At 54.3% G+C, this 26064-nt stretch overlaps 8 protein-coding genes and 2 non-coding genes across 10 annotated transcripts; 5 read left to right on the top strand and 5 right to left on the bottom strand.

Annotated features, from left to right (window-relative positions):
- Positions 1-259: 259 nt before the first annotated feature.
- Positions 260-366, top strand: B0T23DRAFT_t108. Its single transcript has one exon. It is a non-coding gene; the product is annotated as a tRNA-Leu (tRNA).
- A 776-nt stretch (positions 367-1142) lies between these two features.
- On the bottom strand, positions 1143-4390 carry B0T23DRAFT_410737 (uncharacterized protein). Its single transcript, XM_062839415.1, has 5 exons — positions 4120-4390; positions 3785-4040; positions 3243-3733; positions 2546-2754; positions 1143-2445 (listed from the first exon to the last, which is right to left on the bottom strand). Exons 1-5 carry the CDS (start codon positions 4155-4157, stop codon positions 1556-1558), a joined length of 1884 nt encoding a protein of 627 aa, XP_062695578.1. The 5' UTR covers positions 4158-4390; the 3' UTR covers positions 1143-1555.
- Positions 4391-4969: 579 nt separating this feature from the next.
- On the top strand, positions 4970-6519 carry B0T23DRAFT_80681 (P-loop containing nucleoside triphosphate hydrolase protein). Its single transcript, XM_062841821.1, has 3 exons — positions 4970-5252; positions 5314-5378; positions 5438-6519. Exons 1-3 carry the CDS (start codon positions 5190-5192, stop codon positions 6402-6404), a joined length of 1095 nt encoding a protein of 364 aa, XP_062695577.1. The 5' UTR covers positions 4970-5189; the 3' UTR covers positions 6405-6519.
- Positions 6520-7470: 951 nt separating this feature from the next.
- B0T23DRAFT_333074 (glycoside hydrolase superfamily) lies at positions 7471-10548 on the top strand. The gene is made up of 2 exons (XM_062835755.1): positions 7471-8313; positions 8376-10548. The coding sequence occupies exons 1-2, from the start codon at positions 7807-7809 to the stop codon at positions 10428-10430; spliced, it is 2562 nt and encodes an 853-aa protein (XP_062695576.1). The 5' UTR covers positions 7471-7806; the 3' UTR covers positions 10431-10548.
- Positions 10549-10566: 18 nt separating this feature from the next.
- On the bottom strand, positions 10567-12163 carry B0T23DRAFT_80641 (chaperonin 10-like protein). Its single transcript, XM_062841820.1, has 2 exons — positions 11892-12163; positions 10567-11833 (listed from the first exon to the last, which is right to left on the bottom strand). The coding sequence occupies exons 1-2, from the start codon at positions 11910-11912 to the stop codon at positions 10703-10705; spliced, it is 1152 nt and encodes a 383-aa protein (XP_062695575.1). The 5' UTR covers positions 11913-12163; the 3' UTR covers positions 10567-10702.
- Positions 12164-13264: 1101 nt separating this feature from the next.
- On the bottom strand, positions 13265-13373 carry B0T23DRAFT_t83. Its single transcript has one exon. It is a non-coding gene; the product is annotated as a tRNA-Leu (tRNA).
- Positions 13374-13798: 425 nt separating this feature from the next.
- B0T23DRAFT_310128 (tetrahydrofolylpolyglutamate synthase) lies at positions 13799-15492 on the top strand (the record flags this gene model as incomplete). The annotated part of the gene is made up of 3 exons (XM_062834565.1): positions 13799-13927; positions 13985-15188; positions 15239-15492. 3 exons carry the CDS (start codon positions 13799-13801, stop codon positions 15490-15492), a joined length of 1587 nt encoding a protein of 528 aa, XP_062695574.1.
- Positions 15493-15696: 204 nt separating this feature from the next.
- B0T23DRAFT_393571 (Mur ligase) lies at positions 15697-17300 on the bottom strand (the record flags this gene model as incomplete). Its single annotated transcript, XM_062838084.1, has 2 exons — positions 15697-15704; positions 15755-17300. 2 exons carry the CDS (start codon positions 17298-17300, stop codon positions 15697-15699), a joined length of 1554 nt encoding a protein of 517 aa, XP_062695573.1.
- A 684-nt stretch (positions 17301-17984) lies between these two features.
- B0T23DRAFT_402456 (mitochondrial inner membrane protein-domain-containing protein) lies at positions 17985-22041 on the bottom strand (the record flags this gene model as incomplete). The annotated part of the gene is made up of 8 exons (XM_062838670.1): positions 17985-19907; positions 20048-20302; positions 20346-20387; positions 20744-20821; positions 21221-21544; positions 21608-21799; positions 21861-21907; positions 21966-22041. 8 exons carry the CDS (start codon positions 22039-22041, stop codon positions 17985-17987), a joined length of 2937 nt encoding a protein of 978 aa, XP_062695572.1.
- A 774-nt stretch (positions 22042-22815) lies between these two features.
- On the top strand, positions 22816-25861 carry B0T23DRAFT_410731 (SAC1 family phosphatidylinositol-3-phosphatase). Its single transcript, XM_062839414.1, has 3 exons — positions 22816-23485; positions 23542-25283; positions 25355-25861. The coding sequence occupies exons 1-3, from the start codon at positions 23278-23280 to the stop codon at positions 25526-25528; spliced, it is 2124 nt and encodes a 707-aa protein (XP_062695571.1). The 5' UTR covers positions 22816-23277; the 3' UTR covers positions 25529-25861.
- Positions 25862-26064: the final 203 nt, after the last annotated feature.

Here is a 26064-nt window from a genome sequence, read left to right as displayed (position 1 = left end):
ATAATGTTGCGCCTACACGCTGTGGCAACGCAAAACACAAGAAGTTGATAGGTCCTATTCGAAATAACACGCACCGAGACTCATGTCCTTTTCACGTTATAATCAATGTTACACCCTACCACACATCGCATGACTACTTCAATTGAAATCGAAGGTTACTAGCAGCACTAGTGTTCATGCTGCCTTCCTTGATCTAGGGCCAAACTACGACTGCTGAAGCACCATATAGAGGTGAGGGTTTCAAGAAATTATCATATTAGGCAAGATGGCCGAGCGGTCTAAGGCGCCACGTTAAGGTTAACCCTTAATCCTCATCTGAGAAATCCGTGGTCCGAAAGGGCGTGGGTTCGAATCCCACTCTTGTCAAACATATCGCTTCCACCGAACTCGGGTGGAGGTTTCTTTTCCTTTTACTATTTTTCACTCGGCCAACATGGTTGGCCCCTCATTGGTTGTTCTTTTGTCTTGGGAATAACGAGTACGGTACTTACGGCTTCAACTTCAACTGTCATCGACTGTAACTTTTCTTTTTCCTTTACTATAAGTCTCCTCAATACCCGCCTTTATCATTTCAAACTACTAGCCAACGTACTTGCTGACAGTGACCTGTTGCTGTAGAAACTAACCCTTTGAGTGAAGGTAGAGAGGTTAGGGTTTGTGATGGGAGGGGGAATGCTTGGCATTTTTTTTTTCCACTCGTAAGGTGTGAACAAAACTCCATCCAAACTCCACAGAACAACTTAGAGTTGATCAAGACCCTCGGTTCTATTTTGCTGCGATTGCCTCAGCCGCTGCATATATAACTTGTATCTCGCAATGTTACTTCACAAGCTTGGCTGACATTTCCTGGTCTGGCGAGAGCGACACTTCAACAACAACAACAACAACAACAACAACAACAACAACAACAACAACAACAACAACAACAACAACAACAACAACAACAACAACAACAACAACAACAACAACAACAACATTAACAGCGGCAGCTCTTTATACAATCATTCTGGTCACGAATGCTTTTCGAAGCAACACATTCAAGGCGATAGCTTCTGCTACTTTCAGGATTTACCCCCCCCCCCCCCCCCCCCCCCAAAAAAAAAAAAACAAAAAAACAAAAAAACCAAAAAAAACAAAAAAACACAAGAACGCAAAGCTCCCATTGTTCATCATAATCAATTGTCAGTCAAAACCCAGGAGCCATCAGTTTCGACACCGCATCACATAGCCATCATGGATATCCCACAGCAGAAGAAAGTACAGCAACAGGTGCCCACCATGGAAGAAGTGCAGAACATCATCAAGCTGCAGCGCTCTATCATGGTCTCACTATGTCAGAAAAAGGCCAGGCCCAATCTACAAGAAAGAAGTTGAAAGACCTGTCCCTGTTCAGCAGACTTCATCAAGGCCGGCGAAGAGAGCAAGATACTGACTTATGCTCACAAGAGACTGGGTTAATCGTCTGCTTTCGCTTTACGCGATGATCATCAGCCTGCCGCCAGCGAAGAATGAGGGTCAATAATACTTATTGATTATCCATCTCCAAAAGCTTGACCTAATACAAGCTCAAACTCAACTGCTCGCCCTTCACCCATTTCTCCAAGTTCTCAATTTGTTGATCATACCACCCGGAAAGCGTATCCTCCTCAACGTACCCCATATGGGGTGTAAGCAGCACTCTGCTCCGCCCATCCTCTCCCCACTTGGTTGTCCTCCACTTGCTATCCAACGGCAGCGGCTCCAAGTTGAACACATCCAGCGCCGCAGCCCTGATCATGCCCTGCTCCAACACTTGGAGCAGATCCTCCTCGACCACGAGCGGTCCGCGCGACGTGTTCACAAAGATGGCCGTCTTCTTCATCAACTCCAGATCCTTCTTGGCAATCCCACCCCTTGACCGATCCGACAAAACCAAATGCACGCTCACTACGTCCGCCGTACTAAACAGCTCCTCCTTGCTGACCACCTTGAACGTCTTCTCGCCCGTCTGCGCATCCTCCACCGGCAAGCCGGCCTTGGCAGCCTGCTCGTCCGCCTTCTCCTGCGTGAGGTTGCTGCTCCAAGCAACGACCTTCATGCCAAAAGCGACACTCATAATCTTGGCCACCGCCACGCCAAGTCTGCCCAGGCCAACAGTACCCAAGGTCTTGCCCCGCAGGCTGACGGCGGGAACGGTCTGCCACCCGCCCGTCTTGACGGCCCGGTCGTCCTGGGCTACGTTGCGGGCGGCGGCGAGGATCATGGTGACGCAGTGCTCGGTGGTGCTGACGGAACCGACGCTGCCTGGGTTGGACTTGTCGACGGCACCGGCGACGGGGATGCCCCGCTCCTTGAAGGCGTCCAAGTCTAAGCCCAGGTTGCGGTTGCCGGTGGTGAGGAGGAGCTTGAGGTTAGGGAGGCGGGAGATGAGCTCGCGTGGAAAGGGGGTGCGTTCTCTCATTGTTGCTGTGAGAGAGAGTGTATTATGTGTCAATTGATTAAATGGGTGACCTCATGCAAGGAAGTTGAAGGAGATGGGGAAATTGCAAGTCCGAAAGGGACGTACAGATGACAGTGAAGGGCTCCAGCCTCTTGACAAGCTGATCCTTCACATCTTGAGTAGTGTCGGGGTGGTTATACGGGCGGAGGGTGTCCTTGAAGAAGGAGACTTCGTACTTTGACGAGTCCAGAGCCTTGAATTTTGGTTCCGAAATGCCCTGGTAGTCATCGAGGACTGCGACCTTTAGTGGAGAAGAGGACATTGTTGCGAAGAGCCTGGAACCGCGTCTAAGAGATGTGGACAAGAGCGACATTCGATATGACGGTCAGGGGGGAAGATCCGATCTTTTAGGATGTCTCGTCGTGGCACGGTGACAAAGCGCCCATGGGATGAACTTGGCTCAAAAGGAAACCGACGCAAACCGACACCCGCACGCTGGTGATGCCGTCATCTAGATGCCCCACTTGGAGCTTCATACCCCGCAATGTCGGGTTGTTCCGAACCGTCGGGAGTTCAGATACACGGTCCCCACTTTACCCCTTGTCCGTCCCCTGGGCCCCAGCTCAACCCCGGGTTTGGCTTCCTGGAATCCCTTGTTAAACATCCACATCCACATCAGGGTGGATGCGCAATGGCTGAAGTTGTTCTTCCAGATGATACATCGGTGTCACAGCATGGCTGTAAAGAGAGTTGGAGCAATGCCATCAAGGAGACTGAAGACACACTTGGGTGAGGCTTTGTAAGTGTAGATGGTGAAAGTTACAATTTGCTGGGCATCCTCGTGGCGCCGTCCAGCCGGATAACTACACCGTTCAACATGACATTCTCAATCGCCTGCCTGGCCAAGGAAGCAAACTCTTCAGGCTGACCCGCCCGCGAAGGAAACTCCATCGCCTTCTTCAACCCCGTCCTCACCTTGTCGCTCATCATGGCCGTCATGGCCGAGTCAAACATGCTCGGCGCAATGGTGACGACTCTGATTCCAAATCGGGATAGATCCCGAGCCATGGGCAGCGTCATGGCCGCAACAGCGCCCTTGCTGGCGGCATAAGAAACCTGACCCATCTGACCATCAAAGGCGGCAGAGCTGGCAACCATAACAATAACACCGTGCTCGCCGTCAGGACCGTAGGCCGGGGAAGAAGCGAGAGCAGGAAGGAACTGGCGCACGAGATCGAGGACACCGCGGAGGTTGATGGAGAGGACAAAGTCGATGGACGACAAGGAAAGTGGGTTCAGGGACTTGTCGAGCATCTGGCGAGTGTCAGTTCAAGTCCAACGCGGAGACATGGCAGAGATACCTACCAAACCCGGACTTCCAACCCCGGCAGCGGGGATGATTCCACCGAGAGGCTTCCCAGTCTCCTTGATCCATTCCAGGGTTGACTTCACGACGGACGCAATGCTCTCGGTGTCCGTCACGTCGCACTGGAAGAAGCGGATGGATGACCCAAGTTCCTTGGCCAGAGCAGCTCCGGTTTCCTCGTTCATGTCAATGACAGCAGCATTACCGCCCGACTTGACAATGTCCCGAACGCAGGCACGGCCGAGGCCAGAAGCACTAAAAGTACATAGTGTATGTAGTTGTCAGTCAAAAGAACCCACTCGACTTGGAATGTGATGTCATCGCTGATACGTACCCGCCCGAGACGACAAATGTCCTTCCTTCGATAATCATTCTGAGAAAAAATCCGTATTCAACACAAGACTTTTCAGAAAAGAACTGAAATAGTTCAAGTTACATGTTCAGCATAAGGCATGACAAGAAGAGGACCCCGACTCAAACGGGGCTACCAGTGGATGTCGGGAATCGGGGTCCTCCCCACCCACGGTTTTGGCAGACATGGAGTGCCTCGGCACACGCTGCAGGCGGTTGCTTTTTAGATAGGACCCTGGCCCAGTCGAGGGCTCGGTGGCCTGTGCGTTCCCTTCGCAGCGGCAACCTGAAGCAAGCAGTAACAGCTCATCACCCGATTTCCAACTGCAAATTGTTGGCTGCAATCAAAGACTGTGACGTTGGGTCCAATCTTGCATCCTGTGAAAGCAACCCTGATATCCTACCTCTGCAGACCGACTTTTTCTGTTGTCGATGCTCTTCACCTCTGATAACTCAGTTGTCACTTCGCAACCGACATAGGTACGATACCCAACGACCATCTTACCACGCGACCATACCATCGAGTATCGACCCCTGCCTGGCGCCCTTCTACAAGCTAGGCAACTTCAGTTGGGAAGTCCGTCCTTATCAAAGTCCCTTGTTGCCGCGATAACTTAGCCTCTCCCACACGTTGTGGAGCCTTGTCTCGCCAACCCCCCAGCGGCCGAACCGGGTGACAGCATATCCATGGTTTAACAAACACAAACAATTCAACCTACAAACTAGATATCGACGATTTCACCATCTACGACAGCATTTGCGCGCTGCTCGAAATCAGATTGCCCGACATATTCCTCGGATTTGAGAATCGAGAAAAAACAGATACGCCCAAGTCAACTGACCACATGAACTCCTCACAAAACGACAGAGCTCGAATTCGTCATCACAGATAGCAACCCGATAACAGAATAGGTCTCGCGGCGAAAAGACAACCAAACTCGGCCCATTGTGCTCCATCGCTTAATCGAAAGACGGTAAATCGTCCGTCAGCTGGGATACCAGAGGATTTCAAGAAGCCATATTTCCGGCTACACTTCGGACCATTCATTCACCATGACAAGACCTAGGCGGTCATCCGCTACGAGCGAGGAGAGCGCGGGGACTGGGAGAGAGCAGGTAATAAATCCAAGAGTGGGATTACGTTGGCACCTCTATCTAACAGTCATTCTGAGCACAGGAACTGGGGAGTATGTACGATTACCTCGCAAAGATCATCCTCCTTGGACCAAGCGGGTCAGGAAAGTAAGCATCGCTAACCCAATTCCACAACTCTGATCCCCATCTAACCGCTTGAACCCCAGATCCTGCCTCCTTCATCGCTTCGTGAAAAGCGAGTGGCGCGTCCTCTCCTCCCAAACAATCGGCGTCGAATTCGCCTCCAAAATCATAAAAGTCGGCACCGGCGCCCGCCGGAAGCGCATCAAGCTACAACTCTGGGACACTGCCGGAACCGAGCGCTTCCGCTCCGTGTCCCGCTCCTACTACCGCGGCGCCGCTGGAGCCGTGCTCTGCTACGACATCACATCCCACAACAGCTTCTCCAACCTGCAGCCCTTTCTCAACGACGCCCGCGCGCTCGCCTCGCCGAACCTGAGTCTCATCCTGGTGGGGAACAAACTCGACCTAGCCGGGGGCGGCCATCCCGGTGACGAAGAGGACCTGCTCGGCCCGCTGCCGCCACCTACGCCAAGCAGTATCAGCGCGCATAGCATTCCGTATACGATTAGTAGTGTGCATACGGGGAGCGCGGGCGTCAGCGTGGCCGGGACGCCGTTGCAAGCGGGGAGCTACGCTTCGTCTACTACATCTACCATCCGCCCGGGAGACAGTACGAGTACGAGTTACGGGTATGGACTCGGGTCGCAGCTACAAGCTACGGTGGCGCCGGATGGACGAGAGGTTTCGGCGGTAGACGCGAGTCGATGGGCAAGTATGGTCAATGTTCCAGTGACGATGGAAGTCAGCGCCTTCAGCGGCGAGGGTGTTGACGAGGTGTTTGGGAGACTGGCGAGGATGATCTTGACCAAGATTGAGTTGGGCGAGATTGACCCAGATGATCCGATGAGCGGGATTCAGTATGGCGATTATGGAGGTGGATGGAGCGGTGGTGCGAGCGATGGGGCAAGTATTAAAAGCTCCATGACCGGGGACGAACAGGGAACAAGAAATCGGAGGCGCAAGCCAAGGCGAGGAGTCCAGGGGTTGAGGGAGTGGGAGGAAGTCTTTACGCTCACTAGTGGCAGAAGGAGGAACAATGGTTGTTGTTGAATCTGCATGGGTTGATGTTTTGGGTCGTCATTTTTCTGGGAGAAGGCGTTTTTTTACCCCAGCCTTGCCTATGATACCATATGCGTCTTGCTTTTTATCTGGTCTCAACAATGGCACATCCCTCGTTTTGGGAAACAGAGGGGGACATGTTGGCAAGTCAGGGCTTTATTAAGGGGTGTGAAAATTGGCGTCGGCGGAGCGGTTTTCTTGGACCTTTGTTTTGCATAGCCTACCATTGTATTGACTTGTAGATTATGACATCTTTTGTATATTCAAGCTTGGCGTTTACTGCTTGTGGACTTTGACATTTGTACCAAGATTTTTTACACATCTTATGGAGAAAGTTGAGCGCTTGATAACGGATCTTGTGTTTACGGAGTGCGCCCATCCGCCTCAACCGGGATGGAACTTCTCCGGGAACGGAACGATATGACTTTTGGTCTTCAGCGCCATACATAATATCCGCACCTGTGATATCGCGCCTAATACCGTGCGAATTCACCTCTCCCATCGTCACACCAGGGTCGAAAGTCTTTAAAGGGCTGGGGCCAAATGTTGCTGAAGCTGGCCGTAGCCGCGCTCACACGGTGGGGATTTAGCCTACTATGTGAATTGGGAAGCGGAAGGTCTCCCTCCGCGCTTCAGGGGTCTTGGCCAAGACTTCTCTCATGTTATCAGATCTCTGGACTGTATACAGTCTCGGCGTGTTGTTATCGCAGACTTGATTCCCGACTGTTCAGTTGCAGAATCACAAGTCACCTATGGACATCAAGATGAAGAGTTGACAAATCCGTTTGAGAAGCGCACCAAGTCATGATATCTTGGGTCGGTTGACAGCTACGGTATCTGCGGTTCATGACATAACGATACAGACACAAGATGCCTGACAGCTCCGAGAAGATATGTACATGTCAAGATGAAGCAGCCGCGTTGCAACAACGTCCCCGCTGTGCCTGCATCGCCAGCATGATGGATGAATAGGTAGGTACGTACCACTCATACAGTCTGGTTTTTAGTGTGGTGTAGAGCGCTACAAGCGTCATGCTTGGTGGGGTGTTCAGGGGTTCTCATGCAGCTGGATGTCTTTCCCCGCCATCAACTTCCAGAGCTTCATGAGGAGGATGAGATGGGACTACCTACTACCTAACAGCCCATCGAGGTACCCGGGTAACTTGGCTACCTCTGACTACCACTCGAACGTATCGCATCCTCGACTTAAATATGGGAAAACTGCGCTTCATTCTCAGAACCAAGTGGTTCCTTTTTTTCAGCAGCATCTTTCCTCGTCAGTGTCCTGTCGTTTCTGTCTCTGGAAGCAGGACGGGGAATTGTTTGATACTCTTGATATAACACATCCCCTCCATCGATCCTCTCTTTTTTACCTATACATTCCTTCTACAACATGTCTCCCCGCTCCGTAATCCCCATCGACAAGAACTGGAGGTTCAGACAAGCCGACAAAGAGCACAGCAAGTTCCTGCCCGTCGCTCAGTTCCCTACCAATGTCCACCTAGACCTCCTCCACCACGGCTTGATCCCCGATCCCTTTATCGGCAAGAACGAGCTTGACGTTCAGTGGGTCGGCGAGGCCCAATGGACTTACAAGACTACCTTCAAGGGAGCCAGTATTCCCGAGAATGGCAAGGCCGTCCTGGCCTTTGACGGCCTCGACACCTTCGCCACTGTCAAGCTCAACGGCAGCACTATCCTCGAGGCAGACAACATGTTCATCCCCGAACGTGTTGAAGTTACGTCTTTGCTAAAAGAGGATGACAACGAGCTTGTCATTGACTTTGACAGTGCTTACCTCAGGGGGTGGAAGCTAGTTGAGAAATATCCCGATCACAAGTGGGGGTGCTGGAATGGTGATAACTCGAGACTGGCCGTGAGGAAAGCGCAGTATCACTGGGTGAGTTGTCTCGGTCTGTAACGCCTGGTCTTAGAAACACTTTACTTACTAGTCACATATAGGGATGGGATTGGGGCCCGACCCTCCTGACCTGCGGTCCCTGGAGACCAATCAACCTGGAAATCTTCGAAAGCAGGCTAGCAGACCTTAACATTCAGTCGACTGTTCCGGAGGACCTCAAGTCTGCCGATATCGAGGTTACTGCTGAGGTCGAGGGCAAGGCAGACAAAGTGCGGTTCGATATTTCCCTCGACGGCACGCAAGTTGCCTCGGAAACTGTCCAAGTCAGTTCTGGCAAGGCCACGGCCTCTTTCGCCCTCGAGAATCCTTCACTCTGGTACCCCATTCGATATGGCAAGCAACCCCTGTACCAGGTCAAGGCTACTCTTATCTCCGGTGATAGCGAGGAAGACGAGGTCGAGAAGAGGGTCGGCTTGCGCAGAGCTGAGCTCATCCAGCGACCACTTAAGGGCCAGCCCGGCAAGAGCTTCTTCTTCCAAGTCAACGACATACCCCTTTACTGCGGTGGCAGCGACTGGATTCCTGCCGACAACTTCATCCCTCGGATCACCAAGGAGAGATACTACGACTGGATCAAGCTCGTGGCCGACGGCAACCAGTTCATGATCCGCGTCTGGGGCGGCGGTATCTACGAAGAGCAAGCCTTCTACGACGCCTGCGACGAGCTCGGCATTCTCGTATGGCAAGACTTCATGTTCGGCTGCGGCAACTACCCTGCCTGGCCTGCCCTTCTCGAGTCTATCGAGCGCGAAGCCTACGAGAACGTCAAGCTTCTGCGTCACCACCCTTCCATCGTCATCTGGGCCGGAAACAACGAAGACTACCAGTACCAGGAAAGCGTCAGCCTCACATACAAGTACGAGGACAAGAACGCCGACAACTGGCTGAAGACCGACTTCCCCGCCCGCTACATCTACGAGAAGATCCTCCCCAACGTCTGCTCCGAGCTTATCCCATCCACTTACTACCACCCGGGCTCACCCTGGGGCGACGGCGTCGACACACATGACCCTACCGTGGGCGACATCCACCAATGGAATGTGTGGCACGGCACCCAAGAAAAATGGCAAAACTTCGACAAGCTCGGCGGCCGCTTCGTGTCCGAGTTCGGCATGCAAGCCTTCCCCAACGTCAAGACCATTGACGCCTACCTGCCCCTCGGCAAGAGCGATCCCGATCGGTACCCTCAATCCTCCACAGTAGACTTCCACAACAAAGCCGACGGGCATGAGCGGCGCATCGCGCTCTACCTGGTGGAAAACATGCGCTACGGACCGGACCCGCTCGAGCAGTTCGTCTACGCCACCCAGCTCATGCAGGGCGAGTGTCTGGCCTCAGCCTACAGGCTCTGGAAGCGGCAGTGGAAGGGCCCCGGCAGGGAGTACTGCGGCGGCGCGCTGGTGTGGCAGATTAACGACTGCTGGCCGGTTACGAGCTGGAGCATTGCTGACTATTATCTGCGACCCAAGATGGCCTATTTCACGGTCAAGAGGGAGATGGCGCCCGTGAGCATTGGTATCACCAGGACGGAGCACCGCCACCCCAAGGATCGGTACACGCGCGTGAATGTGGATGTGAGCACCAAGGTGGAGGTGTGGGCAAGTAATCTGACGCTCGAGGACCTCGAGGTCGACTGTCTTGTGAAGGGGTGGGACGTCGAGACGGGCGAGCAGACGTTCAACGAGATGGTTGTCGAGCGGATCACCCTCCCGGAGAACAGGTCGACGGAGATTGACGCCAGGGAGGTGCCCGTCATCGCGGGCGGTGGAAAGGACCAGGAGAAGCGCACGGTTGTGGCGGCGTACTTGTTTGATCGCGATGGCAAACAGATTGCTAGGTATGTGAACTGGCCTGAACCGCTCAAGTATCTGCATTTGCAGAAGCCGAAGGAGCTTAAGGTGGTGCTGTCGGAGGATGGCACGGCGGTGGAGATCAGCGCCGAGGTGCCGATCAAGGGTCTGGTGGTGGAGACGGAGGATGATTTGGTGGTGTTTGAGGATAATTTGGTTGATATTGTGCCGAACGAGGTGGTGAGGATTGGGGTCAAGGGGGCTACCAAGGAGACGAAGCTCGAGGCTAGATATTTGGGGATGTAATGAACGGGCCAAAGCGGGAAAAGAAACAAATATGTTGAAAGGGGTGGATGATACTTAGATACATCTCACGGTGGTCAACTTTTATGTAAAAGAGGAAGCGCAGGACGACATCTCAATCACAAAGACTTGGTTTCAGACTATATGCCTATGTATATATACAAAGAATGACCCGAACCTAAACGCCATCGCCAGAACCCAAAAAAAGAAGAAGCAAGAATTACAATGCGATATTTTCCTTTCCTTTTTTCTTGTCTTCACATCCGCCCCAGCACTTAGCAGCAGCCAGAACCACCGCAAGCCTTGGCCTCTTTCAACTTCTTCTCATCGACAGTAGTATCAAGACCACCCTCGACCTCCTCGTTAGGGCCAGCAATGAGGATCTTGATAACCTCACCCTCCTTAACCTTCTTGAAAGCCTCCTCAGCATTCTTGAAGGGAACAACGCCGTTGACGAGCTTCTTGACATCAACCTTGCCCTGCTCAACAAGCTGAATAGCCAGCCTGTAGTCACCGCTGCCGTAGCGGAACGAGCCGCTGGCCGTGACCTCCTTGATGCAGAGCGCCATAATGGGGAAGGTGATGTTGTCCTTGCCCATACCGCCCTGGACGTAGTGGCCGCCCTGACGGACGACGTGGAGTGCCGCCTGGATGGAGGGCTCGGCGCCGCTGGCGTCGATGACGGCGTCGGCACCCTCGCCGAGGTCGGCGGCCGCAATGATGTTGCGTGCGTTCTCCTCGGGCGACACGCGTTGCGAGAGGTAGGTGTGGGTGGCGGCGAACGACTTGGCGAACTCGAGCTTGGAGGGGACAATGTCGACCGAGACGACCTTGGAGGCGCCGTAGGCCTTGGCAACGGCGGCGCAGAGGAGGCCGACGGGGCCGGCGCCCATGACGACCACGGTCTGGCCGGGCTGGATCTTGGCCTGCTTGGTGATGTGGACGGCGACAGCGAGGGGTTCGATCAGGGCACCTTCCTGGAGCGAGACGGTCTCGGGAAGCTTGTAGCAGAAGTCGGCGGGGGCGGTCCAGAAGCCGGTCAGGGTGCCGTCGTAAGGAGGGGTGGCGGCGAACCGCATTTCGGGGCAGAGGTTGTAGTGGCCGGAAAGGCAGTGGACGCAGCGGCGGCAGGGGTAGCCGGGCTCGAGGGCGACACGGTCGCCGACGGAAAGAGTCTTGACGGCATCGCCGACGGCAACAATGGTACCGGCGGACTCGTGGCCGAGAACCATGGGGTCCTTCACAACAAAGTGGCCGATAGCGCCATGGAGCCAGTAGTGGACATCGGAGCCGCAGATGCCGGTGTAGTTGACGGCGACGAGTACGTCATGGGGGGAGTTGATCTTGGGGACAGGCTTGTCCTGGAAGCAGACGTCGAGGGGCTTGTTAAGAACGAAGGAGAGGTTCTGGAGAGTGAGTGGTCAGTACTGGCTTCAGGGAGAAACAGAGTAACGGGAAACTTACAGACTTGCCGTCGGTAGCCATTTTCAAGATTTGTTTGGTGGTGATCAGGGGACAAGGGGTACTATCTCTGTGGTGTTGTTGATGGAGGTGAGAGAGGACAGAAGTTGAAGGGAAAGACAAGACTGGAAGAGGAGAAGTACGAGGGAGGAAAAGATGGAGGGAACAGGAACAGGTATAAATATGTCTTCGTATGTTAGTCTAACATGGCGGCTCGGAATCTTCTTTTAGCCAGGAATCCGGATAGCTACCTAGCTATGGGGTCCAGAGTCCAGACTCCAGCAACGATTGTATGCCTTGATGCTCTGTCTGGTCTGGCCACCCCTCCTGCTAGTTCATCGTGTGTGTTGCTGCATCGAGGAGGATGGAAGCTTGGATGGGTTGTCATACGCTAGTGCGTGGAGCTGTGGCTGTCCTGACAGCAAGAAAAAAGTCCAAACTGTCAGAGATCATGCCAGGCGAGTACGTAGGGCGGGGATTTGCTAGAGGTACCCAGCACCCGCCTCAATGAAGGTTCCGTTGTCAAGATGCAGCAGAGCGACGGGATGCATGGAAGCAGCTACGCCATGTCATTGACGCTGTCTGGTCTGTTTGTTAGTGAAAGCTATCCCGGAGCTAGGGGTGCCCTGCAGCGGTTCCTTCAGGGGGGGTGGCCGAAACAGAACCCCACGCTCCCCTCCGCTCCACCCACGCAGCCGGGCGCATTCCCATAGCTCCACATCTTTCGACTTTATCCAAGGCATTTAACCGTGCCAATCACCGACGGAGCGCCTGTCCAACAGTATCCGCCGGCATGGGCCAGACATGATGAGTCTGGCTCGTCTGGGCAGGAATTGATATCAGGTGAGAGGCAGAAACTTTTGGAATAAACTGATAATAGGATGTATTGGTGATATCCAAAGCCGTCTGGACGTAACCGCGCATTCCGCGAGGCGAAGTCGGAAACCGAAGGGATCAAGAGGACATTGTGGGCTGATAGGGAAGAAAAGAGTCGGGGTATTACATATGGAATAACCTAGGTCTTGGTAGGTGTCTGCTGTAGCTCCGGGACATTGATATTGCGCAGCATTGCACGAGCTGGGCTTCAGTATACTGGCTGGGGGGCAGCGGGATGCAAGTTCTATATAACATGATCTGCTTGCTGTACATCGTTGGCGGCAGGTTGATATTGCTATGGTGAAGACGTCTCCTTTCATCCTTTCTCGGGGATAATTACCTCTACACCGGGAAAGCGAGCGCTCTGTCATCCCATCAAAACGAAGCTCACCCGGGCCGTTAATGCACGGCGGATAGCTCGGGAAACACATCTGCGTCCAATGTGCACCAGATAAAAGGAAGCTATGCGAAAATAACAACAAAGTCTACAAAAAGACAATTGACAAGGGCGAGATTCGAACTCGCGCCTATTTCTAGACCAGGAAACTCGGGATGAGTGAATTCAGGTGGACCTGAACCTGGCGCCTTAGACCGCTCGGCCACCTTGCCATCGATATTATATTTATATCGTGAAAGTGGCTTTTGAGGACATTAGGGAAGATGCTCAGCATAGCTAGTAACACTAACCACCGCATAGACTAGTACATAGCTGAGGTGGGGCCAGGTGGTTTTTGGCGGGGTTCAAACACTCAGTTGAAAATGCCAAGATCATGTTAAGTACTGACGTCGGTGTTCCAGGGCCGGCGTGTCTAGAACTAGAGCTCCAACCGAATGGGTAAGCCAAGCATCGCGAAACGGAACATCCCGTCTTCTTTTCTTTTACCATCGAAGTGACTGTGAGCGACAAGGTGGGTTAGGATTGAATCGTAGTTGATGGGATTGGGAGTTTTGGTATCGTGAATGCCACTAACACCAGGGCAGGTATCATACGTCTTCGGATACCCGATTATCATCTCTTTGAAACCAACGGCCTGATGCACCATGTTTTGAGGCCCATAGCTTTTCGACTTGCCCTCGTCTCCCCTCTGAGGTCGCTCACCATCACCCATCATCACCTCTTCTTCACAAAACGCACCATGGCATCCAGCGCTAGAACATACAATGTGAGTCAACCAACCTTTCCCCGCTCCACAGAACCCCAAACACTCACCATATCGCAGGACGCAATCGATGCGCTCAACTCCCTCCAGACCCCCTTCGCCGTCATTGAAGCCCGGCGCAAAGCGGGTATCCGTCCCGATGCGCACTCGGTAAAGGAGATGCGTGCCTACCTCGCCCGCATCGGCTACTCCTCCCAAGATCTCGATCGCCTCAACATCGTCCACGTAGCCGGTACCAAGGGCAAGGGCAGCATCTGTGCCTTTGTCGACTCCATCCTCACGCGTCATCAGCGGACTCACGGCATTCCCAAGCGCATCGGTCTCTTCACCTCCCCCCATCTGATTGCTGTCCGGGAACGCATCCGTATCGACTCCAAGCCCATCTCCGAGGAACTGTTTGCCCGCTACTTCTTCGAGGTCTGGGATCGTCTCGAGACATCCAAGCTGGCTAAGGATGAGGTAGAACTGGGAAGCAAGCCCATTTACGCTCGCTATCTTACCTTGATGAGTTACCACGTCTACCTGTCCGAGGGCGTCGATGTAGCCATTTACGAAACTGGCATTGGGGGTGAATACGATGCTACCAACGTGGTGGACCGTCCCGTGGCCAGCGGTATCAGCACCCTTGGTATCGACCACGTCTTTGTCCTGGGTGATACGGTCGACAAGATTGCGTGGCACAAGGCGGGTATCATGAAGACGGGAAGCCCGGCAATCACGATTGAGCAGGTTCCCTCTGCAGCTCAGGTGCTCAAGGACAGGGCGGTGGAAAAGGGCGTGGATCTCAAGATCCTTGATGTTGATTCCAGGCTCAACGGCGTCAAGATCCGTCCCGATGCAGTCTTCCAGAAGAAGAACGCAACGCTGGCTATCGCGCTCGCTGAAACTGCTCTTAAAAAGCTGGACCCTTCTTTCAAGCCTGGCACCGACAGTCTATCATCCGAGTTTGTCCAAGGCCTCGAACAGGTTGTCTGGCGTGGCCGATGCGAGGTCAAGGAGGAGGACCAGGCTGTCTGGCATCTTGATGGCGCACATACCGTTGACAGCCTGAAGGTGGCGGGGAGATGGTTTGTCGAAGAGTGTGTCAAGAAGGCCAAGGGCGGACCCAAGGTGCTCATCTTCAACCAGCAAGGCCGGTCTGAGGCCGTTGACTTCCTTGATGGGCTTTGCAACACTGTCAAGAATGCTGATCCGGAGGGAACTGGCTTCAGCCATGTTATTTTTTGCACCAATGTAACATATGCGACGACTGGCTACAAAAAAGGTATGTTGTCCTGGGTCTTTCCATGATTTGCTGATACTAACCTTCAATAGACTTTGTCAACCATCAATATGACCCCAAGGACATTGAAAACATGACACAACAACGAGTCTTTGCGGAGAGGTGGTCGACCCTCGACCCCTCTGCGAATGTCATGCTTATCCCTACTATTGAGGAGGCCATCAACAAGGCCAGGGGCCTGGCACACACCACGGAAGGCGAACAGAAAGTGCAGGCACTCATCACCGGCAGCCTTCACCTCGTGGGTGGCGCGCTCGGCATTTTGGAAAAAGCAGATGCTCTCTGAAGGGGACTTGTGGTTCGGCAGCAGTTTTCAACATTTATATTTTAGATATCCCTCCATTTTTCACATGGTATGTACAGGATTTGGCATTTTGCTTCGCGGCATCTTTTCTTTGTTACAAACACAGGGAAATACAGGAAAAGTACAGGAAGATAGAACAAGGGGGTAAAAGGAAAAAAGCAAGCCAGTACTTAATATTCAACATACTCAACTGTCTTGAGAACGCCACCAAGAAGGTGGAAGCTTCCCGTTACAAGGACATTACACGTCTTGCCGTCCTTGCGCGCCTGCTCAGCGATCTTCTGAACCTGTTCCATGGCCGGCTCTACTGCGTTGTAGACCGAGGTCTCGATCCCCGCACTAGCTTCCTGAACAATCTTCTGCCCCTGCAACTGCACCGCGAGATCTCTCTCCGGCTCACCTTCCGCCGGCGCCTTTTCCTCGTTCCTTGTGAGCACCGCGTAGGTGAACACCGGCGTCGTTGTCCCGCTTTGCTTATGCGCGGCCGTAAGAAGAGCCCTCAACAAGACCTCCGGGTTCCTATCCTGCTGGTTGAACACCAAGACATTGACATCGCCCTCCTTCACCTTCCCAGCAAACCACTGTCCAACACCCGCCAGGCTATCCTCCGTATGCGCTCCATCAACAAACCACTCCGTCCCCTTGGAGTCTCTAAAAGACTCGCACCTGCCCTTAAGGCTAGCCTCCTTCAAACCCTTCTCAAACTCAGGCGGGATATCATCCAATTTCCAGCCTTCCTCCCCAAAAGCCCCCTCGAATTTGTGTCCCACCCTGATCAAGTGCTCCCTCGCCGCCGCCACGGCCAACGCCATGTTAAACTTTTGAAATGGCCCTTCCAACTTGACCCCCTCCACGCCCTTCCACTTCTCAACCTGCTCATCCCGCACCTCCACCAGCTTCTCCACTTCCTTCTCCTGCGCTCTATTCCTCAACAGCTCCATCACTCCTTTCTGAGCTTCCCCATCCAGCCTCCTCGTAAACCCTTTGACCCCTTTCCTAAAAATCCCGCTCTTATTCCACGCAATTTTCTCAAGGGTATTTCCCAACATAGCCACGTGATCAATCCCCAGCTGCGTGACAACGCTGGCCGTCACGCACTCGGGACTCAAGAAGTTCGTCGAGTCATATTCCCCGCCGATCCCACATTCAATCACCGCTTGCTTCACCCCCTCGCGGACAAAGATGTGAAAGGCCAAGATGGTCAAGAACCGAAAGTAAAACGGTTTCGTGCCGGGCCCGTCATACTCTGCCTCGGACTGAACCGGATCCCGAGCCGCTCGGGCTGCGGCCGACAGCCGGTCCCAGACTTCAAAGAAGTAAAGCGCAAACTTTTCGCGGGACACGGGGACGTTGTCGAGCTGGATCCGTTCGCGGACCGAGAGGACGTGCGGCGATGTGTAGGTTCCCACGACAGGCTTTTTGATGATGTGGGCACCACCACCATCACCACCGTCATCAGCGGCGGCGGCAGTCCCAGGAAAAGGAGGAGGGGGGTATTGGGAGATGATGGAAGAAACCAGCGCCGACACGGACCCTTTACCCTTGGTTCCCGCTACGTGCACGCACTTGAGCCCCGTGGCGGCAAGGGATGATGGCGTGTAGCCGGCGCGGGCGAGCCAGGAGAGCATTTCGGGGATTGCGAGGGAGTTGAGGTCCTTTTTGGCGGCAGGCTTGTTTTGGGAGTCATTGTTGCTGTCGTCACTACCGAAGAGGTTGACGATAGTGCGGTTGGATTGGAGTTGGGCGAGACGGGATAGGGCGTCGTCGTAGGTGCGCTGTGAGGAGGCCATTTTGAAAGGTGTGGTATGGCAAGTGCGAAGGGGAGGTCTGAAGGTGAAGTGGTGTATGTTTGTTGTTGGCTTGGCTGGAAATAGTTTTGCTCTTTGGGTGAGGCCAGTGAGCGAGTGGGAAGATGAAGTAGAGAAGCGGTTGGGTTTGTTCGGCCGAAAACGGAAGCTGGAGAGTTGTCGCTGATGGATAGGTCGAAGTGAGTGTAGAAATCGACGAGACATTTATCGCTCAATTATCCGGAGATTTTGCCAGGTGAAAGGCTCGGAGCCAGTGGAATACTTATGGATGAAGTTGAGGATATTGTTTCGTGATCTCGTATGGTGTGCTTGGTTTCCAACCCGGCCCCTCACTGCAGAAGTCGCCGTCCCAAGCGCCGCAACTCGGAGCCCGCAATTCGTCACGTCAACAAAAATACGGAAAAATATCCCCCCAAAAAACGGTTTGTACAAAGCTATGAGAGTACCGACCATGCAGTGGAGAACATTGTGAAATGAAATCATGCTGCCGAATCGCCGAATTGAATCCATTTCAAGTGTCATAAACTACACAAATACAAGTACGCACACGAATACAACCAGAAAAAAAAAGCGCCTCTATTTTGTCTCGGATTGCCACTGTAACCTTAGAGTCTCACAACAAAGGGAATGCGTGCTAAGCCTACTACTCGTAACGAACAATCCTATTTACTCCACCCTCAAGCTCTGCAGCCTGGCCTCTGCCTGAATGACATCCAACGCCTGCTGAACCTCCAACACCTTCCTGACCTCACCGAGCCAATCCCTGCTGAGGGTCTTGGCCCAGCCCTTGAGACCGTTCATCTCTCTCGCCGCATTGTCGAGATCGCCCTCCTCAAGGTAGGTCTGAGTGCGGGTAAGGATGCTCTCAACATCGTCACCAGCCGCAAGGCCCTCCTTCTTGAACATCAACTTGCTGAGGACATAGCTAGAAGCGTGACTGGCAACACCGGCATCCTCGGGGAGAAGAGAAGCCTTGCGAACCTCGGTAGCAACGCGGCGGAAGCGGTCGATGAGCTCGGCGGTGGTAGGAATGCCACGCTGGTAAGCGGTGGGGTTAATGGAAGCGATAGCAGCATCGACTACGGGGTCGTCGGCAGCAATCTCCTTCAAAGCAACGAGCTCCTTGATGAAGGGACGGGGGTGGTGAGCGTCCTCAAGGCTGGCACGAACGGCATCAACAGCAACATGGAGCTGCTGAGTGCGGAGGTTGGTATCGACAACCTCGTTCAAGCCAGAGGTGAGCCTCTCAAGCTCGGCAACAGCCTTGTGAAGCTCGTTAAGCTTGCCAAGACGCCCATCGCGCTCCTGCTCAACGTGCTTCTTGATGTTCTCGGTAAACTGGCGCTGAAGCTGAATGGCCTGCTCAAGGAGACGGTTGTTGAGCTTCTCCTCGGCAATCTGGTGCTCGCGGTCCTGAATCAGGTGGACCTTCTCATCGTAGCTCTTCTTGAGGCGGGTTATCTCCTCTTCAAACTCGCGGCGCCAAGCAGCCTCCTGGGCGGCCATCGCGGACTCAACCCGAGAAACAAGCTCGTTGGCAGCCTTGTCGAACCCATCAACGCGAGCCTTAACCTGCTTAGCAGCGTCGGCCTCAACCTTGGCCTTCATCTCATTGATCTTGTCGGCAACCTTGGAGAGCTCGTTCTTGGCCTTGCAGATAGTGGGGGCGTACTTCTCGTTGGCGTTGTCGTGGTTGATAACGGTGATGACGTCGTTCAACATCTTGACGAGGTCCTGGACAATGGGGTCGGTGGCACCGTTGACGTTCAGGGGGTCAATGGGCGAGGCAGGGGGCCAGCGAGAGGGCTCGTCAACCTCGGGAGCCTTGAAGGGCTTCTTCACGGGGGTGCCGGAAGCATCGGTGGCGGCGGGAGCAGCAGCGGTAGCAGGGCCAGGAGCGGGCTCGGCCGGAGTAGCGGTGGTGGTGGCCTCGGTCTTGGGAAGCTCAGCAGTATCCTCCTTGGCAGCAGCAACAACGGCGGGCTCAGACTTGGGGACAGCGTCCTGGGCGGCAGCGCCAGCCTTCTTGATAGAGCTAGACTGACGACCGGCAGGCTCGCCACCAGAGGCAACGCGCCACGAGGCACCACTCTGGGCAGGGACCTTGACCTGCTCACCGGAGTCGCGAGGACGACCGGTCACCCTGCTGACCACATCGGGGAAGCGCTTCTTGAAATCCAGCTCCTCCAAGTACAGAACAGCCTGCTCGCCATAGGGGATGTACTCAGTGAAGAAGTCGTGGAAGGCGTCGTTGATGCGCGAGTAGTAGACGCCACCACCGAAGGCGATGGCGCCAAGAATGGTGAGGGACAGGAAAAAGTTGCGCAGCCTGCGGAAGAAGCCCTTCTTCTTGCGGGGAGTAGGAAGAGTAGGAGGGACGACGGGCTCCTCGGCGACGGGGGGGATGACAGTGGCCTCGGGGGCGGGGGGCGTCAAGGGGGCGGCCTCGGGAGGGACGGTGGACGTGGGCTCGACCTGGGGCGACGCAGGAGGAGGAGTGGATGGAGAAGTCAGGGTCTCGGAGGCCGGGAGGACGGCGGGCTGAGAGGGCTCAGGGACAACGGGCTTCTTGTCGTCGGCGAAGAAGCGCTATATGGGAGCGAGGGAGTTGGGCGTTAGTTACATAGTATGATGGGTGATAGAGGCAGGCAGGTTCATAGGTACCGAGTCAGGGCTCGGGACGGGGAAGGCGAGGAACTGAAGCTTCGCAGAAGTAGATGACCTCATACCTGACCGGACACGGCCGCACGGCGCACGACGGTTGCTTGCCATTGGCGGCCAGCAACAGCGGCAGAAGGCCTGCTGCCCAGCGCCCTCACGGATCGCAATGATGTGCGCAACATGAGGGGGATGGTATAGGGCCTTGAGGCGCAACTGAGGATATGGGATGGGTGGAGGGTGGTGGTGGTTGAGTGCAGCGGAGAAGTCCCGGGCCTGGAATTGCGAATTGGAGGCTCAGACGGAACGGACTGGGCTCGGAGGGTCTGAGCAAAAAAGAGCTCCCGGTCGGCAAAGTTCCGGGACGACGCGGGCAGGCAAGAGTTTGGCAGCCCACAGGTTCAAGTTACACTAGTGTACTTGCAGTAAGTAGTGTAGACGGAGCTTCAACACAGTGTGCCGCTTTCCTTGCTTCCAGTGGTGCTGCACCGACTTCTTGGCCTTGCTTCCATCCGTTTGTGGCCATTTTCTGGGCCATTTCTAAATCCGATGAATGATCCTGGTCCCCCACCCATTCAAGGTCAGTTCAGTTCTCTTTCCTACAAGAGCTATGTAGCTAGAGATAGATAGGTATGTATGGCTGCACACTGTACGCAGATACACATCGAGCCTGTGGTACCAACACAGTACACTAGTAGAGATGCAAAACACTTCTTTGCCAAAGCATGCCTATTAAAGGCAGTAAAATATCTTTCAGATTGCCCGACGCTCAAAGTAAAATCAATAGCATAATTACCATTAACCACGCGCGCAACACCCCTCCTCCAGCAGGCTGTTGCCTCTATCTGCATAGTGTACAACATAAGATGGACCTACCAGTATCATGAATCATGTCCATAGGGGCAGCTGATGTGCTTCACCAGTCCTTCGACCGTGGAAGGGCACCCCGTCCAAGGAAAAAGAGGAACAAAACACCCATCGACCAGAGCCGGTAATGAAACGGAACCATGTCATGCAGCCGCACGACAGTCCAGTCTCACATGAGAAACCCCACCCATCTCCCCTGGCCTTCTCTTTGTGCAAAGGGACCCAGGTCTGCCGTTGCGCCGGTCATTCACGTATCGACCTTTCGACACCGGCACGCTCCCCACTCCTGTAGATGCACCGGGTATTTCTTCCATACGTAGCTCCCAAACTCCGAAACAGTCCCCGTCACAGGCTCAGCAAGCACAAGGCCCTCCAACCTGGGTGTTGGCCCCCTCGGGAGCTAGACTGACACCCGGTCGTTGGCCAGGGCGAGCATGCCTCGGTCCAACTTGGTCGAGGGGCAGCTTCTTCGCAATCTCGGTGAACAGGTTTTGCACGTTCTCGGCAGTCTTGGCAGAAGTCTCGAAGAAGAGAAGGCCGGCCTCCTTTGCATATGCCTGGGCGTCGGCCGTCTGAATCGCACGCTTATCGGGTTGCTCCTGGACGAGATCCAACTTGTTACCGGCAAGAGCGATAATGATATTCTCGTTTGCTTGGCGCTGAAGTTCCTTGACCCACGACTTGGCCTTGTCCAGAGATGCCTAGAAGGGGGTTACGTCAGCTCATGTCGCGGGCAGAGACAAGGACCTCGAGAGGCCACATACCGCCTGTGTGATATCGTAAACGACTACTGCACAGTTGGCATTCCTGTAGTACATGGGCGCTAGAGACTTGTAGCGCTCCTGGCCGGCGGTATCCCAGATCTCGAACTTGACCGTTGTGTTTTCGTCGAGAGCAATGGTCTGTGTTAGGAAAGCGGCGCCAATCGTGGATTCTCTGTACGAGTCAAACTGGTCCTGGATGGAGGTCAGTTGCCCGTTTCAATCCCATCAAGCGCCGAGGAGGAGCTGGGCGTACCTTGACGAAGCGCAAGACTATCGAGCTCTTTCCAACCGCCGATTCACCTGCATGCAGGTCAGCATCAAAGCCCCCCTCCATGAGCCCATCATCATTGTTACGAACCCAACAATACCAGCTTGAACTGGGCAAAGCGGTTTCCCATGCCAGGGCGCGCGCCGGGAGGTCCACGAGTGGCCATTATGGACAGATGATGTGGTGTGGTGACGTTGATGTGTAGTCGGGAGATTAGACGGGGTTGCTGGCGAAGCGGGTTGCGGCGCTACCGGGGGGCCAGATTAATTAACCAAGAGATAAAGGGCAAAAAGGTGTCAGGTGCTTGATTAGTCGTTTGCAGGTCGCCACTACAAAGGCTGGACGGGAACGTGACGCGCGAAGCAGCAAGTTTGGGTATCGGGTATGGATTCGTTGAAGCAGAAAATCGAGGAAAACAGTTGTTGAGTTCAAGACAAGAAGTTTGTTGTTGAAGGTGACGGAGGGCGGGAGGAGCAGCACGCCGCCGGAAGGAAGGCCAGGGAACAATTCAGTTTGGGAGTGCCTGGTGGTGGTGGTGGACGGGATGACTGGGGGGCCCGTGAATGGATTCGCTTCAGTGTTTGGTGTTTGATGGACAGGGCAGGGCGGCCGTCATTGCCTAGGTAGGTTCTGGTGATGACGGGGAAGGTCAGGTCGCTGGAAGCACTCTGACTACGGCAGCCCACCGCTGCAGCAATCCACTGGCGGGAGCCCTCAGCAGGAGCCGGGCAGGTTGTGCTGCAGGGCGGTGCAAGAAATGGCACGTGCACTCGGGTCTTTCTTTACACGTGATTGGGCCGGGAGAGAAAGGGTTGCGTCACGCCTGGCTTTGATGATGACGGCCGGCAGGGACGGAGCTGACTGAAAGGGGCAGGCGGGCATTTCCTGGTTGTGTGTGTGTGTGTGGTGATGTTTTGCGGGCAAGCACTTTCAGCGGCTTCGAGTTTCATCGAGGTGATCAGGTCTCTGGATGCTAGTGAGGTACCTACCACCTACCTCTACCTCTATGGTAGGTGCCCGGGCAGTGGCCACAATGTTCGACGGTGAGGTGGGATTCCGGGCACAACTGAACAAAGTGTTCCACTGCATCGCATTGGGGTCCATGTCAAATTCCATCCACACGTCAACGCATCCGGGGAAGGCGCAGTGAGATTACCGCCCGCTAACAGACCCGCTACAAGGACCGGCAACAGGAGGCAAAACTTCCAGAGTTCAGGGCCCTGTAGGTCCATGGCCAGATCGGGACACTGTATCGAAACAACATAATTTCGGTCCATTTCATGACGAGGCCATCCCCAAGTCTGTTGCTGTCCCTTTTCATCCGTCCCTCAAGAACGTCGTCCAAGTGCTTCCCGTCGAGTCAGCTTCTACGTTATCTGCAGACAACACACATTGCCTCATCATGACGCTCCCCTTCCGGGACATCAACGTCCAGGCCGCCTCGGACTCTTACATCTTCACCTCGCCCTCCAGCCCCAATGCGCCGGCCTTGACAATCGACCGCCCCACTGGCGATATCCGTCTGAGCGATGCCTCCCTCCTCGCCGGCAAGCGCGTTGCCCGCGTATCCAGCATCGCCGGTATCCTGGGTGTTGTCAGGTTGCGCCTAGGTGAATAAACCCCTGTATCGTCATGTAACTCCTTTCCGTAAACTTACACTTTGCAGATAAGTACATCATCGTCATCACCAAAGCGCAACCAGTCGGCCGCCTCAGGGGCCATATGGTGTACAAGGTTGTCGCGACCGAGTTCCTCCCCCTCCGCGAACGACAGATTCACGACCACGATGAGGACAAGTTTTTGAACTTGCTCAGGGGCTTCATCAAGTCCGGGCCCATGTACTTTTCCTACTCGCTTGACGTCACAAACACCAGCCAGAGACAAGCCCAACATGACCTCTCCACGCCTTTGTGGCAGCGTGCCGACGACCGCTTCTTCTGGAACCGATTCCTCCAGTCCGACCTCATCAACTTCCGAACCAAGGGAGGGAGGGGCTCTCCTGCTCCCCAGCCCGGCATCGACCCCTACATTCTTCCCGTCATCTTCGGCATGTTCGAGATCCACTCGACCACCTTTAAGGGTACCCCCATAACGATTGCCTTGATCACCCGCCGATCACGACACCGCGCTGGTACCCGTTACTTCTCTCGAGGCATCGATGCCGAGGGCCATGCCTCCAATTACAATGAGACGGAACAGATCGTGGTCTTGAACGACCGTGGTAGCGGCTTGGGAGGTTTCACTGGTAGCGGCGACATGCAGAGTGGGAAGCTCGGTGGAAGTGACGGCAAGGAGATGCAGGTCCTGTCCTATGTGCAAACACGTGGAAGTGTCCCTGTCTACTGGGCCGAAGTGAACAACCTCAAGTATACCCCTACGATTCAGCTCAAGAGCACCGAGGCCGCCTTCCCCGCAGCAAAGGCGCATTTTGACGAGCAAATTCGTCTCTATGGCGACAACTATCTGGTGAACCTGGTCAACCAGAAGGGCCGCGAGACCCGCGTCAAGCTAGCTTACGAGCAGATGGTCGACCGCCTCGTATCATCGCCCAAGGAACGTGTCCAGTCCGACGCATTAACCGACGAAAAGTTCCACACCATCGAAACCAGCACTAAGCCCCAGACCTCCTTCGACCGCCTTCACTACATCTACTTCGACTTCCACGCCGAGACCAAGGGACTTCAGATGCACCGTGCCCAGCTCCTCATCGACAGAATGCACGAGGCCCTGATTGCCCAGCAATACTTCCGCGCCGTCGACTCTCCCGCCAGCCAGGTCAACGGTGGCCGTCTTGAAGTTCGCAACCTCCAGACGAGCGTAGTGCGCACCAACTGCATGGACTGCCTCGATCGCACCAACGTTGTGCAGTCCATGCTCGCGCGCTGGACGCTTGACAGGATGTTCATCGACCTTGGCCTCATGGCGCGCGGCTCCCAGTTCAAGGACGAGGACCCAGCCTTCGAGTTCATGTTCCGCAACATGTGGGCCGACAACGCCGACATTGTGTCCAACAGCTACGCCGGCACCGGCGCCATGAAGACGGACCTGACCCGGACGGGCAAGCGTACCAAGGCCGGCGCGCTCGCCGACGCCAACATTGCTGTGACGAGGTACTGCAAGAACAACTTCTTCGACGGTCCAAGGCAGGACGCCTTTGACCTCTTCCTGGGCGTCTACCAGCCCGGCGCAGCGAACATCGGTTCTCAGCTGGTCTTTGTCGACCGCAGGCCGGTGTTGATCCAGGCAATCCCCTACTTGGCCGCCTTTAGTCTGTTCTTTGTGTTTGTGGGCATGTGGACGCCCAGGCTACCCGATAGTGCCGTGTGGCCGATGAGGTTGTTCATCATTTTCTGGACGGCTGTCGCGGCGTGGTCGCTGACGTTTATCATTTCGAACGGCATGCTCTATGTGAGTTCATTCTTTGCTTTAACTTTTTTCACCACTTTTTCTTAGGCGGTTTACTAACATGACAAAAACAGGTTAACTGGCCAAAGCTGGTTCCTCGCCCCTGGGCCGTGGAAGGTTATCATGAGACCATCACCAAGGTTGTGCGCAAGGACAAGATCCTTGGGCCATTGGTCGCTAAGCATGAGCGCGGCCTTAGCACGGCGCGGTACATCAACGCCGAGGAGGGTAAGAAGAGGATTGAGTAAAGTCTTGTTAACGCGTGGAAAAGTCTGGTTCGGTGGAACGATCACAAAGGTGGCATATAGAATAGACACATATTTTACAGGTTTAGGGTGACTGGCGACCGGTAGGGAACGAAGACCATGAGCTTCTCAGCTCTACTTTTTCTTTTTCTTTTCTTTTGTTGTATCAGTTTGACTAGTGTTTAGTTTTCTTTCCATACTTTGGAACCTTTAGAGGTCTTTTTTTGTTTAGACCTGGTAATTGGTAATACCATTGGATTACACAAGTATTATCATTGTTCTAGATGGAGAGTAGTGCGATGGGAACTAATGTGATAAAAATAATTATTTATATTAACTCTGCCTCATGGCAATCTGTCTATAGTAAACCTATGCTCGAAGTGTGTCCCAACGCCGTACGATGCAAATTGCCTAATGCCAAAACAAGAGAAGGAAATAACCGCAGAACAAACAAACTCCCAATATCACCCAATGTGCTCCCACTAGCACTGTGGATTAAGCGCCCCGGCCTCTCAGTTTCGGCCCTCAACGAGCACCAT

The sequence above is a fragment of the Neurospora hispaniola genome, assembly GCF_033458365.1.
Source record: "Neurospora hispaniola strain FGSC 10403 chromosome Unknown B0T23scaffold_2, whole genome shotgun sequence".
Lineage (NCBI taxonomy): Eukaryota > Fungi > Ascomycota > Sordariomycetes > Sordariales > Sordariaceae > Neurospora > Neurospora hispaniola.
This window is presented reverse-complemented; position numbering and strand designations above follow the sequence as displayed.

Coding starts and splice junctions, on each gene's coding strand:
- B0T23DRAFT_80641 (XM_062841820.1), bottom strand. CDS start 11,912: ATGGCTACCGACGGCAAGTCT. Junction 11,834..11,891: donor TGGCTACCGACGGCAAGTCT/GTAAGTTTCCCG, acceptor CTCACTCTCCAG/AACCTCTCCTTCGTTCTTAA.
- B0T23DRAFT_410731 (XM_062839414.1), top strand. CDS start 23,278: ATGACGCTCCCCTTCCGGGACATCAACGTCCAGGCCGCCTCGGACTCT. Junction 23,486..23,541: donor TGTTGTCAGGTTGCGCCTAG/GTGAATAAACCC, acceptor TACACTTTGCAG/ATAAGTACATCATCGTCATC. Junction 25,284..25,354: donor TTTCGAACGGCATGCTCTAT/GTGAGTTCATTC, acceptor TGACAAAAACAG/GTTAACTGGCCAAAGCTGGT.
- B0T23DRAFT_333074 (XM_062835755.1), top strand. CDS start 7,807: ATGTCTCCCCGCTCCGTAATCCCCATCGACAAGAACTGGAGGTTCAGA. Junction 8,314..8,375: donor GGAAAGCGCAGTATCACTGG/GTGAGTTGTCTC, acceptor AGTCACATATAG/GGATGGGATTGGGGCCCGAC.
- B0T23DRAFT_410737 (XM_062839415.1), bottom strand. CDS start 4,157: ATGATTATCGAAGGAAGGACATTTGTCGTCTCGGGCGG. Junction 2,755..3,242: donor ACGAGGATGCCCAGCAAATT/GTAACTTTCACC, acceptor ACGCGGTTCCAG/GCTCTTCGCAACAATGTCCT. Junction 2,446..2,545: donor GGAGCCCTTCACTGTCATCT/GTACGTCCCTTT, acceptor TCTCTCTCACAG/CAACAATGAGAGAACGCACC.
- B0T23DRAFT_80681 (XM_062841821.1), top strand. CDS start 5,190: ATGACAAGACCTAGGCGGTCATCCGCTACGAGCGAGGAGAGCGCGGGG. Junction 5,253..5,313: donor CGGGGACTGGGAGAGAGCAG/GTAATAAATCCA, acceptor TTCTGAGCACAG/GAACTGGGGAGTATGTACGA. Junction 5,379..5,437: donor GGACCAAGCGGGTCAGGAAA/GTAAGCATCGCT, acceptor CTTGAACCCCAG/ATCCTGCCTCCTTCATCGCT.